The sequence below is a fragment of the Sus scrofa genome, chromosome 3 (genome assembly GCF_000003025.6).
Source record: "Sus scrofa isolate TJ Tabasco breed Duroc chromosome 3, Sscrofa11.1, whole genome shotgun sequence".
In the NCBI taxonomy this organism is placed as follows: Eukaryota; Metazoa; Chordata; class Mammalia; order Artiodactyla; family Suidae; genus Sus; species Sus scrofa.
This window is the reverse complement of record NC_010445.4, coordinates 56,398,733-56,420,483: the sequence shown is the minus strand read 5'-3', so window position 1 is coordinate 56,420,483 and position 21,751 is coordinate 56,398,733. Positions and strand designations below refer to the sequence as shown.

At 38.4% G+C, this 21,751-nt stretch overlaps 1 protein-coding gene across 11 annotated transcripts in view; it reads right to left on the bottom strand.

Annotated features, from left to right (window-relative positions):
• TMEM131 (transmembrane protein 131) overlaps window positions 1–21,751 on the bottom strand; it is a 193,138-nt gene that overhangs the window by 49,784 nt on the left and 121,603 nt on the right. For all 11 annotated transcript variants that reach the window (XM_021087244.1, XM_021087245.1, XM_021087246.1 and 8 more), the window contains 10 exons: window positions 17,793–17,873; window positions 14,693–14,843; window positions 14,538–14,594; window positions 13,574–13,635; window positions 7,689–7,797; window positions 4,195–4,303; window positions 3,211–3,364; window positions 2,948–3,118; window positions 1,797–1,907; window positions 1,570–1,704 (listed from right to left, as the gene is read on the bottom strand). In XM_021087244.1, coding sequence (XP_020942903.1) covers window positions 1,570–1,704; window positions 1,797–1,907; window positions 2,948–3,118; window positions 3,211–3,364; window positions 4,195–4,303; window positions 7,689–7,797; window positions 13,574–13,635; window positions 14,538–14,594; window positions 14,693–14,843; window positions 17,793–17,873 — 1,140 coding nt within the window. The remainder of the gene's footprint in view (window positions 1–1,569; window positions 1,705–1,796; window positions 1,908–2,947; window positions 3,119–3,210; window positions 3,365–4,194; window positions 4,304–7,688; window positions 7,798–13,573; window positions 13,636–14,537; window positions 14,595–14,692; window positions 14,844–17,792; window positions 17,874–21,751) is intronic.

Genomic DNA, 21,751 nt, shown 5'->3' with positions numbered 1-21,751 from the left:
CCTAGCCTGGAAACTTCCATATGCCACGGGTGTGGCCCTAAAAGCAAAAAATAAATAAAAAATACATAAAAATAAAGCATAATTCAGGAACCCTTGTGGCTCAGTGGGTTACAAACTGGATAGGATCCATGAGGCAACTTCCATATGCCACAGGTGCAGCTCTAAAAAGCAGAAAAAACAAAAACAAAGAAACAAAAAAACCAAACCAAAAACCAAAAAAAAGAAAAAAATTGTAATTCAACCATCTGGGATTATTTCTCCAACTTCACTGTCAAAAGGAACACATTAATAGCTGGTCTCGTTATTATCTCATTATATTATCATTATAATCTGTTTCCAGTATTCTAGTTGTATTAAAAATAAAATCTCAGTTGCACTGACAGGTATTACTTCTCTGGGGCATTTCTCTCTCTTTTCATGTTTTAAAAGAAGGCTTTACTTATGTATCAAATTAAAAAATTATAAATTATTAAAAATGTGAACACCCATATATCTACCACAGTATCTGATTATGTAACTTGAATGCTGCACAAATACAATTAGAATATTGCAATTAAATATTAAATAACATTATTTACTGTTTCCCACTTTTTCATAAACCCTTTTCCAAGTTTCTACAATCATATTCACAATTTATTTGCTGCAACATTCAATCATAAAATCATGACTTCATGCATTTAGCTGTTCCAGTTATTTAGAATTATTTATAATAATGCTATCCACACATATTGCACTCTCACAGCTTTTTGCTCTTTATATTTTTTTACTTCCATGGGAAGAATTCCCAGGAGATGTTATTATATTGTTAAACTGCTCTCCAAAAAAAAAAAAAAAAAAACTGTTTGGGGGATCCTTCCAGCAAAAAATGCTTCAATCACTTATGACCTATGACATTCCATGGAGGCATATCTGTCAATAATCTCTGTGCATAAGGACGTGTGCTTTACTTTTTATAAAACTGCCCCAAGAAGTTCTATCCTAACCTGCAGTTATGTTCCTTCAAAGTCACACAAGGTGATTGTACTAAATCTGTCCCAAGGGGTATCAACTCCAAGTTCCCTTGTCAGTAATGTGAGGGCTTAGACTGAAGTATTCATTTGCTCCTGTTTCATACCCTTTTATGACTAACTGTACAGAAGACCAAGTAAAAGTACATGGGGAGATCTACCCAGGGATCAAACAAATGATGTTCACCTTGTTGATACTTTCTCCTAATCAGTACAGAGACCTGACCAGAAATATTCCAGGATACCAATACTAGTAGAAAACACTTTGCACTAACGTGCAGGGCTCTCTCTTCTGCCTCCTGAATCCAGTGCAGACAGGATTAGTTTCAGAACCTACGGGAATTTCCTCTGGATTGACACTTGTGTTCCATCTTAACCCCTTGGGTTTCATGTGCTCTCAATCATACAAGGAGGGAGCTGAGGCAGGTTACCTATAAGGTCTTTGCAACATCAAACAGCCAATGCTATGACAAATCCCATAAAAATCTTATGAGCAATAGTCTTCTATTTGAGGTTTGCACATACACATAAGTTTAAGGAAACAATAACAAAGTTTACTTACTGATGACTGGTCTGATAAGGAGGATTTTTCTAACTCTGGAAGGCTTGAGATTATTGTAGTTCTGTTGCCTCTTTCAGTAGCTATGAGTTCTATGGATAAACCATCTCCTATGATATGCCAACTTTTTATAGCCAACTTAAAAAGGAGAAAGATATAAAAGTGATTATTGCAGCACTAGCAAAAATCTCTAAAGGTGATTTAGAATAAAAAACAGATTTTTTTTTTACCTCAATTGGATTGCTGTTTATAATTGCAAATAAAATAGTACTTGCTTCTGTAGCACTCAGTATGCCAAAATCTATGAAACGTTCTTCTATTTTGGGGGGTAATACAAAGTACTGGAAAGATAAAAAAGAACTAGATTAAATGTAAAATCACACTTATGTAAGAGGATGTTATCAAAAAAAGTAACTACTAAGATATACTAAAGTTCCTATACTTAATGTAAATACACATATGTATAATATATAATTAAGAACTTTGTACATGGAAATAAATTTTGAGTAATCAGAAATGAAAACGCTCATGGCCTTTACTGAACAGCTACATCCCCCCCTGAAGGCACAAAAGCAGCAGGAAGCTAAAATACTAGGAGAGGTTAAGTGGAAGGAATTAGGCAAAAAGTCCTGGGTCTCAGCGAACATCACATCTTCATGAAAGTAGCTACTGATTATGAATCATTTAAGCAAAAGAAATAAGGAAGGAGCAGTTTAATACTGAAGGTTCCTCCAGTTCTAAAATTCTTACTGATTCTAACGGAGAACTACATTTCCATGTTTCCACTTTCTTTTCATTTTTTTTACATTTTCCCCATCAGTTTTCTTATCTAAACGTCTTTCATTGATTACTCCCAGGATACTTTTGTTTGGATTTTCTTTTTCCTGCTTTATTGTTTGTATGAGAAAGACCTGGATTTCCCTTTGTGCTGCATTTAGATTCCTTTTCCAACCCTGTCTTTCCCACCTACTTTCCTCTTTACTATCTGGTTCTTTTCTTCATTCTCATAATTCCTGGTTCTGGTCACCTCTTTCCTACCTAATTCCCCCCTTCGCCCTCCCTGTGGTATTTTTTTTCCCCTGCTTCTTATCTTTCTTCAATTTAGTGTGTTGTTAGCTTCCCCATGACTGTAACAGTTGAGAAAGTAGACTGTGGAAAAGGCCTAAAGAGAGGCTGTTAACTGGAAGATGCAACTGTATCATGAGGAGAATGGCTGCCAGAAAGGGTGGAAATCTTCTAAGTACTGACGAGGGAGGAATCAGAACAACTTGTAAAGCACAGAAAACAGCAAATTTAACTGTGTGCATCAGGACTGTCTAATAATAAGCGAAAATGCTAAAGCTGCATAGGGAGTTTAAATTTTAAAGGTGGACATACTTACGTCTAAAAAGCCTGTATATACCCGTACAGGTAAATTAAACTTGGAGGCATTGGTAATAAGTAAAATATTATTATCTATGTGCATGGATGATGTGGATGGCATAAAAAGCAGAGTAAAAATGTATCCTGATTCATTTGGAAGAATTAAGACTGGTTTGCTGAAGTTGTGAACCTAGGAAGTGATGGGAGAGAAAAAAACAGTGTGTCAGCATCGTTTGGTTGGTAGATGAGTACAATTAAAAGTATGAGGGTTCCCAGACATACTTTAAACATTGTTTTGGCTTCTTCTGGTAGCAACACATCATGAATGAGGATCGCAAAACTGAAAGTGTTAGTAAGGTAAATTGGCCTTTCCACAGGATCAGCAGGACTGTCTCGAATGTGAAATAATGTTGCAGCGTGATCAAATCCCAAATAACTATTTGAAAAACAAAAACAAAATAAATCATTTTTATTTCCACGTGTTAATTTAAAATCCAAGTTCTTTTGCTGTGAGTAATATTTTACATTTAGTATTAAGGACTGTTATTAGAGAATTAAAACTAAATACTTTAGTGATGGTCCACGTGATTTAAATTAAAATTTAGCTTGCAAATTACTGAGGTGTAAAATCAAGAACTATTCATTATGCATTATATGTAACCAAACAATTAAAATCAAGAGTGTATTAACAAAAAGGTTTTCAAGCCACTCAGAAAAAAAAAAAGTGTATCATTCGGTTGTAACTAGCTTTGTTAAAATGAGTCCCTACCAAGTTGGATATTAAACTATTATTGGTTAAAATATAATTAGAAAATGAACTACCTAATATATTATTGCCCATTTATAAAAAGCTATAATTCCAGAGTGCTGTTTAATGAGTTTATTATAAAGGACATAATGATTTGTTTTAGGTAATGGTATACATTAATAACAAACCAGACACTTGAATGTTACAAAAGGAATTACAGAAAGGAAATGGCTCAAATGATTTAAAAATCCAAAATGTACTATGGAATCATTAAGACTTCATTTAAGCCCAAATCATAACCTCCCATTTACCTTTTCCTTAAAAAAAAAAAAAAAAAAAAAAAAAAAAAAAAAAAAGCAGATTTCTTTATAATTGAAGTTGTTCTTTTCAACACTAATTTCATGAAGTTGATGTGAATTTGGCTACTCCTTTTGTTAAGTTGGAAACTTAATTATTTGGAAAACAGAATTTACTGATTAGTAAAAAGTTATAAAGTTTATTTTAAAAGAGAAACTCACCCATCTAAAACCTCTGCCTGATACGGTATTTCAAGTTTAGAATAACTCTTCTCCTTTGCTTTAACAGTTATTTTCCCAGAAAACTGAGATGGTTTTTTTGCCTTTGATGCTGAAAGGAAGCATAAAAAATAACCTGTCACTTTTTGCCACCAAAGAGTTTGTAGAGGAGTATGAGAGTGACTTTGTGTGAACTGCCAAAATCCTTATTTTATTTTTTGTCTTTTTGCCATTTCTTGGGCTGCTCCTGCGGCATATGGAGGTTCCCAGGCTAGGGGTCGAATTGAAGCTGCAGCCGCCAGCCTACACCAGAGCCACAGCAACGTGGGATCCGAGCCGCGTCTGTGACCTACACCACAGCTTATGGCAATGCTGGATCCTTAACCCACTGAGCAAGGCCAGGGACCAAACCCGCAACCTCATGGTTCCTAGTCGGCTTCGTTAACCACTGAGCCATGACGGGAACTCCAGAACTGCCAAAATCTTTAAAAGAAAATTGTGCTTTGAACTTGGCACAGAGAATACCTTACAATATTTTAAGTCAATCACTACAGTTTTCATACAAAAATGAAAAGATATTTTAATTATCCTGTTTCGAGATAAAGAGATAAGGAATTAGCAAGTAAACACAATTCAGGAGGAAAAACATTGGATCTGAGCTACTTCTCTAGAGTCATAAGCTTTGGCATCACTTACAGGAACATTTCTCAACTCTGCCCCTATTAGTATTTTAGGCCAGGTAAATCCTTTGTTGGGGGTGGGGTGGCTGTCCTGTGCACTGCAGGATATTTAGCAGCATCCTGAGCCTCTACTTGCTAGATATCAGCTGTGACAACCAAAAGTGTCTGCAGACATTGCCAAGAGTCCCCTGGGAGGCAAAACTGACCCCTACCCCCACCCCACTGAGAACTGCTGGTTTACAGCTATATTAAGAAATAATATTCCTTGTGTGGCCAGAGTCTTGCTCTGAATACCACTAAAGTAGCTTGGGGCAAGAAATGTCAAGAGTGAGGAGCTCTGGGGAGTTCATGTTATGGCTCAGCAGTAATAAACTGGACTAGTGACCATGAGGATGTGGGTTGGATCCATGGCTTCGCTCAGTGGGTTATGGATGCAGCACTGCCATGAGCTGTGATGTAGGTCGCAGACATGGCTTGGACCTCGTGTTGCTGTGGCTGTGGTGTAGGATGGCAGCTGCAATTCCGATTCAACCCCTAGCCTGGGAACTTCCATATGCTGCAGATACGGCCCTAAAAGAAGACCAAAAAAAAAAAAAAAAAAATAGGAGCTCTGACTTCTTATATCAGCCAACCCTAACTCACAGTGTAAGAAGAGACACACACCCTCCCTGCCATCATACTATCCTCACAGATGAAGTAAAACCTTGAAGATTTGTAGCACTTCTGAATAATCCCATCTGGAATTAAAGAGACAGATTCAGCTGGATCCAGTCTGGGTACCCATTCGGTGTTCCTTTCAAAGCGAATCAAGAAGCTGTCTATCCCCTTTAAAGTACTTCAGGAGCTCTGCCGCTTAGGAGAAGAATTTATATGTAAGTTCTGCAAATGTGTGTTATCCAACTTTGGCACACACAAAAAAGAACCAAAAAATGGTATGACATCTAGTATGTACAGTCGGTGTGGATTCAGATTTTTAAAACTCCCATTAAGCTTCATTCCTTTCAGCGTACTGCAGAGCCATTTCTGGATGCTTTAATTTTGTCACTATTTATTCTGACATGAGGCTGACAACAAGGGCCAGAATTTAGGCATTTCGTAGTAACTTATCAAGTTACATTTTCACAAATAAGTGGTCAAAAACCTCAAGAAACTTCAGTTAAAAATCATAAAGAATCCCGGTTTGATGAGACAGATGCTTGCTGAGAAAGTACAGGCTGAGAGTTAATAATCACAGTGCATTATGAAAATCTTAAAAGTTAGGTGAAACATGCACTTCCTGCCTGATTTTCATAGCAACCTCAGCGGTGTTTTTGCATTGAGACCTGGGGTGGTGGTGGAGGAAGAGGTGGGAGATGGAAGGTGGAGGGTTTTTCCCACGAAGATAAAAGCCACATTTAGAAATGCAGCACTTGCTTTAAAAGAGCTTCCCTTGACTGTGTATTAAATTTTCCTTCATTTCTTTAAGAAACACTATGTTAGAGTCTATGATCTCAGGAGAACCACCATTACTGACACTCATTTATCTCAGTGGAAACAGTCACTGGGGGTCAGGGGAGGAGTCGGAGCAGAGTGGGGGAGGGGAAACACACAGTGGGCTGACTCTGTGTGCACCCTCGACTCCTGGGCTTATCAGAAGGGTGGGTCCTACATGTTGTTCTTGGGGTCAGAAATCATCGCTGGTCACTCACTCCCTTTCTCAGAGAGGGCAGAGAATGTACCTGCTGATACTGACTCCGAGGCTGGTGATCAGGACTGTGGCATCTTAGTGACACGGAAGACGTGTCACATGTTGGGGAATATCTGTGCCATCAAACCTTCTACAATACTGGTTGTTTCTTGACAGCTGGATTATGAAAGTATGCCATATACTGAATCTTGATTTAAGAGTCTTCCCTGAGCTCACTGGATGACACACTGTGCTGGCAGCCAGCCCGGCCATCGTTCCAGATGTTCCCCAGACGCTCCACCTGCGTGGAGCGTGCACCGATGCCCTCACACACGCTGCACTGCACGCAGCAGGTCACTCCGTGCCTGAATGCGCTCTTCTGAGGAGGAGCTTAGTTGTGAAATGTGGACTACGTGCAAAGACGGTCTTATCATGAAGCCAAAGTTTAAGTTTCAGGGCTCCTCAATGGATGAGCCCTTATGAGAAAAGTCCCATTTGGAGTTTCAAGCTTTCATTAAATTTAATTATGTATTCAGTTAGATAGCCATTAAGTCACTATTTTAAAAAATCTATGATAGAAAATTTAGTAAATGTTCCAGTAAAGTAGACAAAATTGAATAAAAACATGTTACAGTCTGGGTAAATATTTCAAATGCCAAAATATGCAATATATATGTTTGAAATAGTAATTATTTACCTTGACAATTCTATCACAAAGCCTGTTATTTTAGTTTGGGTAGGACTGTCTTGTTTATACAAGCCAATATATGGAAATGTTACAGGAAATAGTTTATTTCTACTCTTAAGTTAAAAAATGCTTCTGAAATTCAAATATATATTCACTCAATCAGGAAAATTAATGACTTCATAATTAAAGCTAAGCATAACAGGTATATATGTGAAAGAGCCCTGATTACAAAACTTTCTACAATCCTAATATATTTGCTAATACTAACTTAGGTTTATGAAGTTATAATATTGTCTTTCATGAAACAATCAAATAAGAATTCATGACAGTTTGTAAGAAAAACCAGTACTATACAATCTGACTGTAAAATGGTCTCGGTTTCTACATTAAGATGTCAACACAAATGTCCTCTAATTTAGAAAAATAAGACCACTCTGTTAGAGAGAAAAAGTTGAATACTTACCATCAAAACTAATACTTGCAACCTTGGTATATTTACTTTCTGAAGCTTTTAATGTAATTGGTTTAAAGTGTACTGTTATAGCATCATTTTGTGGTGTAGGTCGAACACTCTGCAAAGAGAAAAATTTACATAGCATTATTTCAGTCTAATGGTTCAGTTTATACTGAAAAGTATACTGGAAAAGTAAAGCAGAACCAAAATGTAAAAAGGTGAACTTTATATGGTCCCTTTGAATGGAGGAGGCCCCAAACTGGTGTAACATCAAATTAATTTCATTGGACTATTTTTATGAAATAAAATGATGACTAGAGGAAAAAAATGCATGACTGATAAGTTGAGTGTGTAAGAAACTAAAGACAAACTAGTATACTAGGTATGCATACATAAAATAGGAAAAGAGTATTTATTATCTACATGGACCCCTAGTTCACCTATAAGGGAAAGTGACATGAAGATTTATGATAGGGCCCCTCTTACAGAAATTTAAACACTAAATGTAACATCCTGACTATATGAAGATGAAGAATGCGCTTATTTGGGAGCTGGTGTCCCTTTGCCAAGGCAGTTTTGCAGATCCTATTTCTTTTTTTTCCTCTCTTCTTATGGCCACACCTCTGGCATAGGGAAGTTCCCAGGCCAAAGGTGGAATCAAAGCTGCAGCTGCCAGCCTACATCACCACCACGTCAATGCCAGATGAGATCTATCTATGACCTAATGCCATAACCCGAGGCAACACTGGACCCTTAACCCACTGAGTGAGGCTAGGGATTGAACCCACATCCTAACAGACACTGTCAGGTTCTTAACCTGCTGGGCTACAATAGGAACTCCATTGCACACGAATCTTGATCAAAAAAATCTTCCCTTAGAATTCAACTTGAATCTTGCTTTGGTTTCCAAATGCTTCTGGGGTTTTTGCTGAATTTCCAGTGGCTTTTTAAACTTGCCGAAGCCTGACATGTCCCACAGAAAGGCACTCTCATCAGGCAAGCCTGCTAAGACTGTGCTGTCAGGGCTCCTAGAGCCACCAAGTTCCACCCCAGCTGTTCCCCACCCATTTTTCTGCTCATTTATAAAGGTGGTTTCTGCCTCAAGAGAACAAAGGATGGTCCTTTGAAGGCCCAAGAAGCACCTCGGAAAAGCATGAGGAAAAACTGTCCCTTGCATTGTCTGCAATCACAGGGAACTTTGCAAGGTGCAGCCCAGCTCCTCAAGGTGCAGGCAGGGAGGGCCTGTGCTGGAGATCTTAATGGCCTTACTTCTGGGCTTCTGGCTCTCTTAGCATTTTAACTCTTATCTATCTTTCTCTTCTTTTTTTTTGTCTTTTTTTGTCTTTTTAGGGCCACACCCACAGCATATGGAGGTTCCTAGGCCAGGGGTCTAATTGGAGCTGTTGCTGCCAGCCTACGCCACCCACACCAGATCCAAGCTGTGTCTGCAACCTACACCACAGCTCAAAGCAATGCCGGAGCTTTAATAAACTGAGTGAGGACAGGGATTGAACCCACAACCTCATGGTTCCTAGTTGGATTCATTTCTGCTATGCCACAACAGGAACTCCTCTTCCTTTGAGAACTCATTTGCTTTGAAGCTCTAACTGGGGCTGGGGATTGACTGGTTCCATCCACATATTTACTATCAATAAGCTTGCTGTTATTAGCAATCATTTAAAGTACCAATCTCTATTCCTTGATGGGTATGTAGGTACGTATGTATGTACATGTGCATATGTGGGTGTGTGTGTGTTTGTATTTTTAACAATTAAGACAAAGCAGTCTGACTATAAGAGAAACTACAAACTGGAGAAAGGTTCATTTGAATTCACTATACTATACTACTCTACTAATACTTTTTTTTTTTCCTTTTTTTTTTTTAAAGGGCTGCATCTGTGGCATATGGAGATTCCCAGGCTAGGGGTCCAATTAGAGCTGTAGCTACTGGCCTACACCACAGCCACAGCAATGCCGGATCTGAGCTGAGTCTGCGACCTACACCTCAGCTCACGGCAACGCTGGATCCTTAACCCCCTGATCAAGGCCAGGGATCGAACCCACAATCTCATCATTCCTAGCTGGGTTCGTTGACTACCGAGCCACGAGGGGAACTCCACATACTAACACATTTCCCGAAGGAAAGTACTATAGAAGTATATGTGACAACCCATGGTGATCAGTTTATGCAACAAAAGGATGTTAACTATTTAACCAGAAGTGTGAGTTTGAGTAAACTGCCCGTTTACTTTAAGGGGCCTTACTTTTTCCCTTCCATAAAATCCTAGGGGATTGGATTAGATATTTTCTAAGTTTCCATCTATCTAAAATATTTTTGTGATTTTGATTAATTTTGCTGTTTTTTTGAATACGCCACATTATCTTGAGGTCAAGATTTGTTAGAGATGATCATAAAAAGCTCTGTTTACAGAGGAGAGCCATAGTTCCTAATTCTTTCACTTGTTCTGTTGATTATGACACAGCAGCAATGGAACCTGGATTATTTTCAAACATGATTAAAGTGGTGGTTAATCAGTAACAAGCACACTTTTTTTTTTTTTTTTTTTTTTTTAAATGGCCACATCCATGATATATGGAATTCATGGGTCTGGAACTGAATCCAAGCCACAGCTGTGACCTACACCACAGCTATGGCAATGCCAGATTCTTAACCGGCTGCACCAGAGTGTGAATTTCACAAGCACAATACTTTTAAAGGGCATAACACCATGGCAGAAACAGCTAAGTGATGGTACTTATTACCACATAGTCACTGTTAAGTAGTAAGAATTTAGAATAAATAGTTGATAAAAAAAAAGTTCCTCTCACATGAAACATACTTGAAGATTTTCCTTACCAGAGGAAAAATATTTTATATTTTTATTTATTATATTTAATTTATTATAATATAAAGTTATTACCTTAAAACATGTCACACTAGTAGTAAAAAAAATATTCAATTGGCTCATATTTTATACAAATGGTCTGAACTGTTGAATTATTACCATTTAGAAAAAAAAAAATCCCTCAATCAGTTAAAACCTGTTTTCCAAGGAAACAAAAACAAAGCAAAACAAAACAAAACGTTGGCTCCTTCTGATGGCTTCAAATGAAAAATAAATAACGATTAACTTGTAAGTATATTTATACTAACAATCTGTTTTAATATCAGTCACTAACTGTTGCTTACTTAGATAATCAAGAAGGGGAAAATATATGGCAAGATTCCCAGGAAAGGCAGCTTGCACAAGCTCTAAATATAGTTCCATCCTTTCTCACGACATGCATACCCAACTAATGCTCAGGAACTCTCAAGTGAGACTCAAGGCCCAGGACATTCTAAAACTTATTTAGGCAAAAGTTTAATTTAAGCAAGCAAGGAAAATAACCTTTTCATATAGAGCAAATAAACTTTTAACAACAGGTGCACAAATTCACTAAGGTGCTTATCAAGTTGATAGTGGTAAAATTAATTAAATACATTTGTGATTCTTATTCATTAACAAGGAAACTTCACACAAAGGTGACTCTTAAAACATCTCAAGCAAACTCATTCCCTTATTTGTACAGCATTAATGTTTTGTAAATGTTGAGGAAAACCATATTCTCAAAGTTGCATTATAGTCAATCAATGGCAGGAAGGCCTGAACCTGGGCATCCTGCCCATTGACAAGTGGGGAAATTATATTTGGAACTGCTTGGTTTGGTAGTCTTATATCTTGAAAGCTGAATTCCATGAAGGGAAATTTAAAAAAGACTTTTCAGCCACTAGTACTGCTGAGCCCATCCTAAAATGCTATAAATTTGTGAAATGGAGGGAATTAGGGACCCTTCTAAAAATGCACCAGTCTCTAAGTCTGGCATATGATGCAGAAAAACACAGGGAAAACCTTAGGAAGCTCTTTTAAAACTCAGTTCCCATGGCTGATAAGGCGAGAGGTCCAAGCTACCATCACCTCCCAGGCAGACCACTACAAGAGATTTTAAACTTTCTGCAGTTCATTCACCACAATGCAGCTATGGTGACTTTCTTTTCTTTTCTTTTTTTTTTTTTTTGTCTTTTGTCTTTTAAGGCCACACCCGCAGCATATGGAGGTTCCCAGGCTAGGGGTCTAATCAGAGCTGTTGTCGCTGGCCTACACCACAGCCACAGCAACAAGGGCCAGATCCAAGCTACATCTGCGACGTACACCACAGCTCACGGCAATGCCGGATCCTTAACCCACTGAGCGAGGCCAGGGATCAAACCTGCAACCTCATGGTTCCTAGTTGGATTCGTTTCCTCTGTGCCACGACAGGAACTCCATACAGTGACTTTTTACAACACATACTTTGAGCAATGGTATATCAACAAATTAGGCAAGTTAGATGAAATGAAAAACTTCCTAGAAACTCATAAGCTACTGAAACTGGCTCAGGAAGATACAGAAATACATTCATGACTTTGTTAATTATGCTAACATACACACACTCAAATTTTTATAAACACTTATATTGCTCTTATTTTGGTCCTTTTTTTATAGACTGATGAAAATTTCAATGCAGATTAAAGACCCCCAATCACTAACCCCTCAATGTAGTAGAAACAGTCTGCATTACGTATTTTTTTTTTTTTTCTTTTTTAAGAAAAATATGGCACCAGGGTGGCTAGGTCAAAGGAACTGTTCCTTGTCATCTGTGGAAGGGTCCTTCACCCTTGACAATGCCTGGAGGAGCAGGGGTGTGGATCCCACCAGATTCAGGCAACTGAAAGGCAGATCTCTCTCAGCTGGCCTATTACTAGGGTGCTAGGAACCTCAGGTGGGGGCAGTTTCAGCTCCACTGTGCATTGGGGAGAGCTTTTTACCAGACTCCATTCCCATAACCAGCCTTAATGCTTCTCCCTAGCAGAAAGATATACTAGGTCATATGTCAGGACACTGCTTAGACTATGACCCTGCTAGCTAGTGAGCAAGGTCACTGTGAACTGAAATGTGGTTCCTGAGATGACCGTCCCTCCCATTATTCAGGGTTTGTATACGCTCTTCTCTTTGGTCTCTACTCCACCAGCTGGAGGTAAACAAACACTAGGTTTGGTCAGGGATGAAGAGCAGTCTCTTAAGTCTCATAGCCTATCTTATTTTATCAGATTTCTCTGAATTTAGCTTTCCGACATCAGCATGGGTCATAATAAAAATATAATGCCTTCCTTGTTCATTATTCTCTATGTAATGTGTGGATCACCTCACCTTGAGGTGGGGCTGTGGTTGGTAAAGCAAAATCCGGATAGCCCTGTCCCCCCACCCCACCCCCCAAACCATGTAAAAGGCATCCCAGTCACTGGTTCTGTGTATATGTGTAAGGGAAAGAGAGACCTCTAGTTCACAGTGTGCTGTCCAGGGTGACCACGGCAGCTGCCAGTCAGAAGGGGTATCTGTGACAAATGTTAACAGCACTACCACTACCTACCGCAGTTCTAGCTTTGTGACTTCTCTTCCCAACTCATCTGAATCTTTTCTTCTCTCTCCTTATTTAACCAAACATTAAGTCTAACAACCAAACCAGATGGAATCCTTACAACCTGTTTTTCTTGGCACATGGCACACAGATCCCAGGATTTATCAGAATCCTTATGTGCTCTTATATGCTTCTGCCCCTTATACGCTTCTGCTAAACAGGAACCTCATGAACTTTGGTTCAAACTTACCTTGGAGAAGACCACATGCCCTTCTCAACCTTAAAGGCTGGTGACTAGAGAGGCAGAACAGGTTTCTTATATTACACTTTGAACCAAAGTGTCACCAGGTCACTACAAAACCGAATTCCTTTAGAGCTAGAGTTTAATTATTTTAAACTTTGTCACAAGTTTAAAGACAAAGAATATAGAAGTTAGGAAGAAATAAGTAAAAACTTACTGTTATTGGTACATCTTTTGTTCCCGAGTTTAATAAATGAAGATTTAAAACTTTTGGTAGATCTGATAAAATTGAGGAAAAGAAATTGTTAAAATGGTATGCTTTAATAGTAAGTCAAAATCTTTCTCTTAATAGATATCATATTGAATATATCTTAAAATGTGAACTAGAATAACAATCACATTTATAAAAAGAAACACTAGACAAAAATTGCCTTATTCTTAAGGCCAGTGAGTATTGTAAAAACTGCCCCTTCTAAACAACCAGACCAAAAAACAAAATTTTTTAGTGATACTGACATTATCACTCATCTTTTAGTATTCCAGCAACGTACAATAAAACAATTTAGTAAAGTAAAATATGAAATAATCACATTAAAATCAAATCTAACTTTCAAAAATGGGACTTCGATCCTAAACACCAAATTTTAATTACATACGGCCCAAGGAAATGCCAAATTACATGTACCCTTACTTTTTTCTTAGTAAGTCCTTTAGGTTATTTTCAGTTTTAGAATTTGAATTCATTCTGTGACCATCTGGGACCAATTTCTAACATTATGTCATGATAAAGCAACTGAATAATCCATATCTGAATAAAAATCCGGAAGTAAATCTTTTTACTTCCTTCATGTTATAAGAAGATCCAGCATAACTAAATAGTTGAGAAACTGGATTAAGAAACTAAGACTCTACTTTCTGCCTTGATCTTCCATTTAGAAGACTTGACCTAAGTTATCTGCAATGCTGCTTTCCTATCTGGTAAGCAATAATGTCCCTCAGAGGAACGGGGGAGAAACCTGTACTGGCTCTGAGCCCCCAAAGTAGATTTCTATAAGATTATATAATCCACCACTGAGAAATAACTTCCAAGGTGAACTAATTACATAGGAGAGCCATTCAGTACTGAACACAGGGTGTTGTTTTTTTTTTAAAGACCTATAAAGAAACTTTCTTTTTTTTACCTTGTGTTCGCAGTGTACCAAAATCTAACATTTCAGTTGAGGAATAAATTCCGGGAGCTTGGAAAAAAGAAAAGCAAACAATTATCTTTCACTTTACCAGAGTAAGATGCACTGAAAGCAAAAGAGACTTGCAGCTCCTTTAGTTTTTCACTAACCTGTTGTAACTTCCACCTCAACAGGAAGAATGATAAACTCTGTGCTGTCTGAAGCATTGGTCTTTATCCTTATGAAGGCTGTGTGATTATCTGCTTCTCGAGATGAAAAACTAGCTCTCATCACTCCCTTGGTTTCATAAGGAGGAATTTCCTGGCAAGTTAACAGACCATAATGTAGCAAAACCACCACAGCTTATTGAATAAGATGACATCACCCAAGAGATGCATTCTTTGTGTGTGTGTGTGTGGTTTTTTTTAATCCTTTTTAGGGCCACACTGGCAGTGTATGGAGGTTCTGGGCTAGGGGTCTAATTAGAGCCGTAGCTGTTGGCCTACACCAGAGCCACAGCAACGCAGGATCCAAGCTGTGTCTGTGACCTACACCACAGCTCATGACAATGCCAGATCCTTAATTCATTGAGTGAGGGCAGGGATGTAACCTGCAACCTCATGGTTCCTAGTCAGGTTCATTTCTGATGTGCCACTATGGGAACTCCCCAAAAGATGCATTCTTATTTTATATACCTACTAACAAAAAATACATTACTGATTAAACAAATATATTTATTCCGCTGATTATAACGCAGTCTAATTTTGAAGAATGTTAAATGTTAAAAACACGTCTACTTTAAAATGAAGAATGGTACATAATGTGAGCAAAATGAAATAAATAAAATTATATGAAAACAAACTGTTAGTTGCAAAAATCATCATTAAAATGTAGAGTTAACCTACAAAAATTACTTTGCTATATTGGTGATGCTTGGGTATATTATCTAGTCTTGAAACAACAGAAACATCACTATCAGAGGGAAACTGCTTTTCCAGAAGTTTACAGGATTCTCTTTAAATGAGAACCAAGAGAGCTTAGACCCCACCCTCCTTTCATTTTAAAAGGAAATTTGGGAGTTCCTGGCGTGGGTCAGTGGTTAACAAATCCGACTAGGAATTATGAGGTGTCGAGTTCCCCTGGCCTGGCTCAGTGGGTTGAGGATCCAGCGGTGCTGTGAGCTATGGTGTAGGTCACAGATGCGGCTCAGATCTACAGCTCCAACTGGACCCCTAGCATGGGAACCTCCATATGCCTTGGGTGCGGGCCTAGAAAAGACAAAAAGACAAACAAACAAACAAACAAAAAAAAGATAAAAGGAAATTTTTTAGGTTTTAACCTAACATAACAAAGCTTTCCAAGCAAATCCACAGTTCATCATCTGCATTCAGTAAGGCATGTAAGATAGCATACTTTTGAGGCCTGTGATGAGAGAACACTTGCACATATGCTAGAAAGAAGACTCATTGGGGGAAATTTTTTTTTTTTTTTTTGCTTTTTAGGGCCACACCTGCAGCATATGGAAGTTCCCAGGCTAGGGGTCGATTTGGAGTTGCAACTGCCGGCCTGCACTATATAGCTCATGGCAATGCTGGATCCTTAACCCACTGAGCCAGGCCAGGGACTGAACCCACATCCTCATGGATACTAGCTGGGTTTGTTAATGCTGAGCCATAGTGGGAACTCCGGAAAAATGATTTTTTGAGGTATAATCCTTTTCTTGGTTTTTGAACAATCTGGCTTCCTTGAGACCACCAGAATTTCTCTGTACACACCTTCTGGAGTATTTTAGGAAATCCCTGTGTTTTAGAAATTACTGGTCTTTACTTACCTATACTCTCTTTTTAGTCTCAAAGTCAGAAAGAGGTGACTGGAACCCTTTGGGGGCCACTAGGGATGGACCATCTATTCCCCATCTCGAGGAGCTAACTTGGTCTCTGGGGTTTTCTCATATATACCGAAATGGGCTGGGGCTGAGGTCAAGGACAACTGACTTTTTTCTCACTCTAGATTTGTAGAAGCAAGAATCACTCTATCTTTTTTTGTAGCTTCTAGGAATATTAAAGCAATTTGCCATGTCTGCTACCATTCATTACAGTTCTTAACTAATTAGAAATCTGACTTATTTTATGTTTACTAGAATCTAATTATATTTCATAGTAAATTCTTGGTTCTTATATCTAGAATTATAAAGCAATTTTAATAGCTTATAGTTAACTCTAAGAAGCACTGTTTTATATGCTATTTCTCCCAAAGGCTTTTCAAATAATATCGTAATTTCAAGGTAAAACATTTTTGTGAAAGGATATAAAAAGACCGTTTATTACGTATTTCTGCCTGCTACAGTGTTTCTATATCTTTGGAGTTAACCTAGTCATTGACAAATTTGTTTCTAAATGTTCAAGTCAACATCCTAAAAATGTCCCCTCCACATCCCTTCACTGGTTGAGATTGGTCAGATAACAGAATCAAGAGGCTACATGGGTTTAACAGAGCAATTAACAAAGAGATTTTGATTTTTGGAATTTATTCACAGTGGTCAAGTCCATGTGTCTTGATTTCGAATGAGCAGTGATTTCAGTGACCTCGGTACCAGAACTACATTTTTCTATGCCTTTCCCCTCTTGGATTAAAACTGAGATGACATTTAAAACAAAACAAAACACCATCCTACTGCAGGAACCTTTGTAAAGAAGGTAGTTGCTACAAATTCATTAATCTGGTTGATACTTGCTAGTATTCTCCACAAACAAGTGGTTCTCTAACCACAGATACAAACTGCTGTTAAAGATCCAACAGCACTTAGTGTGAATACCAATCATTTAAGAACTTCAAGTTTCTAAGTCATCATGAGCGCCTGACTATGCTCCCTCTGCAGAAAGCATCTCCTCCATTAATAATATGTATGAACATTCAATTCTCTACCTTTGAAAATATAATGGGTCTTTCTCATGCGTTCTTTTTTCCCCCCAAACTTAGTGTAAAGCATATTATAATCACCAATATTATTCTGAGAAAGAATAGTTAAAACCTCTTCCTTTCCACACAGTGGGTTAAAGCTTCCACCTCTTTTGTTTATTATTATTCCACTTTTCTCTCACTCTCATCCAATTTTCAAATACAGTTGTTAGGAATTTAACATTAAGACACTAATTAAGGTAAGGTCGCCCATATTTCTTCGAGTGATGAGGAGGTAAGCATTTCTGGTGTCTTTAAGAAAACACCTGGTCTCATTGGGCCCCCACAAGAAGGGACCATGCCAGCACTCACCCATAGCTTCCTAGTGCCTCCCTGCTGACCCGTGGGAAGTTCGAGGTGAAGGTCTCCTCCACTTGAGTACATTTCTACAACCTGAGACAAAGGAGCACATGATAGTTAAGGCAAAATCACATTCTAAATGCAAGCAATTTGTTGTTATATAGAAGTGTCTGATGCTCTGTTTATCAGAAAAAAATTTAGAACCGTTTACAGGTATAAATGCAGGTAAGTGTTTTATCACACCACCAGAGGTGGTGCCCACATGTGCAAGCAATTAAAACAAGGTCACTCTGAAATACTGAACTCAGAAACAGTGTAGCTGTTTGAGAGATTGGATTTTAGAAAATCCATCCACAGGACATTTATTTTTTTCTGAAGGAAGTAGCTTAAGGAAATTGTAAAATTTTAGAAATACAAATGTTATGTTATAGTAACAAAAGTGCTTCTTTAGTCACAGATTTATAACAAGATCTAGCAGTGGATCTAACAACTACTGTAATTATGACACAGTGAAGAGCCCATTATTCTTAGATATATGCAACAATATCAAGGCAGTATGAAAATATCAGGGGTTTTCTGGTGGGAAATTCACAGGGACTGTTAATACCACTGTGGCTTGTAACTACACCCATGATTTTGTAAAACAGTTTTACTGAGGTATAATTCACATGCAATAAACTACACATATTTAAAGTGTACAACTTGATGGATTCTGACATGAATACAGGTGTGAAGCTACCACTGCAATTACAACATTAAATAAACCCTTTAGCTCTCAAATTTCCTTGTGCCCTTTGCAAATCCATCTGTCCCCCTCTCCCGCTTCACCCCCAGGTGACCACTGAACTGCTTTCAGCCACTATGGATTGGTTCGTATTTTCTAGAGTTTTATATAAATGGAGTCATACAGCATGTACTCCTGGGTCTGGCTGATTTTATTCAGTGTAATTATCTTGAGATCCATCATGTTGGTTTATGGACTAATAGTTCATTTCTTTCTGATTTTATGGATATGCCACAATTTTTGATCCATTCACTTGCTGATGGATATGCGGAATGTTTGCAGTTTTTGGTCATTATAGATAAGGCTGTTATGAACACTGCATTGTGTAAGTCTTTGCGTGGACATCAGCTTTCCTTTCTCCTGGGTAAATACTAAGGAATAGAAGGACACATGGCTGGAAACTTTTCTTTAAAGCCATCCTATCTCTTAAAAGAGAAGAATATTATTTAATTAAATGCACATTTGGGGTGAAGCGTGAGAATGAGTAGAAAACCTTTACTTGTTTCACAAAATCCTCCAGGAGTACATAAAAAAGGACAAAGCAGGGAAAACAGCAGTACTTAGTATATGCTTAAAGGTTTTTGTTTTTGCTGTGTGTTGATGTTACAGTAATGCATCTAGCAAAGACTAAAGAGCTACGATGTCCTCTGAGTATTATTACTTGCCTTCCATGTATTAAGTGTTCCCTTAAGTACTGACTCTATTAATACATTTTAACTGATGGGGTGAGAGTAGAACTTTTTTCTGAAAAAAACCAGAGAACATCACATATTATTTCATTTAATCTTCCAAGGTATTAGAAAAACAAGCCTAACAATGTTTGGAAACAGAAGCTTGAAAGGTAGACTACTGATAACAAGGAAAGGAATAAGGAAGAGGGGACAGATAGAGGCTAAATTATAAAATCAAAAGAAAGACTACACTAAAACTAGGAACAACTGATTTTTAGGTCAGTGCTAATTACCCTAATTTAATCAAGTTTAGGATAATAAGGAAACGGATGATACATACAAAATATAATTTATGTACAAAAATTCCCATAGAGAATGTTAACTTTTGTGTGTCCACATGTCTGCAAACAGGTGCACAGAAAAAAGGTCTCAGGTAACACCCTGAGGTCACACGAGGAGCATCCATGAGGAAACTTTTGGGGCTGGAGCTGTGTCAATACAACAGTTACCAGTTACATGTGGCTATTTAAACTTAATTGAAATAATATAAAATTAAACATTCAGTTCCTCATCCACCCCAGCCCCAAGCTCCAATGTTCGATAGGCACCTTTGGTAGTGGCCACTGTCCTGGACAGAGCAGATCCAGAACTCTTCCATTATCATGGGAAGTTCTGCTGGACAGCACTGGGTTGGAAGGGATGAAGTCCAAGGGGACTTTTGCTTCATACATGTCTGAATGGTTAACATTTTTTTTCCAGTGAGAACATACTCACGTATATTGTACAATGAACAAATCAGATACAAGTTTGTGCTTTATAATATTTTCTTAAATTTAAGGACAATGTGGAGTTCCTGTTGTGGCGCAGTGGTTGACGAATCCGACTAGGAACCATGAGGTTGCGGGTTCGATCCCTGCCCTTGCTCAGTGGGTTAACGATCCGGCGTTGCCATGAGCTGTGGTGTAGGTTGCAGGCGTGGCTCGGATCTGGTGTTGCTGTGGCTGTGGCTGTGGCATAGGCCGGTGGCTACAGTCCTGATTCGACCCCTGGCCTGGGAACCTCCATATGCTGCGGGAGCAGCCCAAGAAACAGCAGAAAGACAAAAAAAAAAATTTAAGGACAGTGACACAGCATAACATACTACAGGACTATCAAGTTAAGAGTGCCTTCCATACAACCTTCCAGTTATAAAATCGATTAAGTCACATGAATACGATAGGACAGCGACTATAGGTAATACTATAGCGCATATTTGAAAGTTGCTGAAAGAGTAGATCTTAAAAGTTCTCATCATTAGAAATTTTTTAAAAAATGTGTATTATAACAGTTGCTAACCACACTTACTGTGGTGACCATTTTGTGATATATATAAATATTATATCACTACATTGTATATCTGAAACTAATATAATTTTTTAGACCAATTATACCTCAAATATAAAAAAAGCCCACTTGGATTTTCCCTTAGGGAAAAAAAAATGTCTTCCAGAGAAACAATAAATTGGTTCTTTTTTTTTTTTTTTGTCTTTTGCCTTTTTAGGGCCGCACCCGAGGCATATGGAGGTTCCCAGACTAGGGGTCGAATTGGAGCTGTCGGTTGGCTTGTAGGTTGGCTGTAATCTGCCAACCTACACCACAGTTGCAGCAACTTGAGATCTGAACTGAGTCTGCGACCTACACCAGAGCTCACGGCAACGCCGGATCCTTAACCCATTGAGTGAAGCGAGGGACTGAACCCTTGTCCTCATGGATGCTAATTGGGTTCATTAACCATTGAGACACGATGGGAACTCCAATCTATTGGTTCTAGGAGGGCAACTTTTGCTCTGCTGTATGCTGATGAGAAGTACATTGTGGTAAATCATGAAATGAAATGTTGTAACTGGAAAAATATTAGATGGACAAAAGACAAAAAAATCAATATTGAATTTAGAGAAGATTGTTCCAGATGACAGCTTGACAAACTCCAAAGGCTAGACTGTAAGGCTACTTCAGTAACTCTAGACTGAGTGTGTAATGTTCATCCTCCTTAGCCGGAAGCAGGACTGTCAGTGCCCCCAGCACATGGCCCTTGTGACACTGGGCTATAACCGCAGTGGGGGCAATGCCCGCAGCAATGCTTGGAAGGATAAGACGACGGTTTCTATCTCCCAACTGAAAATGGCCAAGAAGAGAAAGCAGCAAGAATTTATGAGGCTTCCATATGGATTTGTAAGAAGTGACCCAGAGAAGGGAAAAGTACACCATTACCTAAAGCAGTGAGAGGACAGAAATGACAGACTGGTGATGGAGCGCAGACTTTTTTCAGGTGCAAAAGCAGGACACAGGAGCATTTCCCTCTCCCAATATGAAGATATCCAACTACAAATAATCAACACTGGGGCAGAATATTTTTATTGGTAGCTGTTGTCAGCCAAGTTCTGGGGTGAAACCTTTCTTGTTACCTTAGCATATAATTCCTAAGTGTGTCACAACTTCAGCTCTGAAAAGCGTGTCTGGTTCTTGTTTTCCCCCTC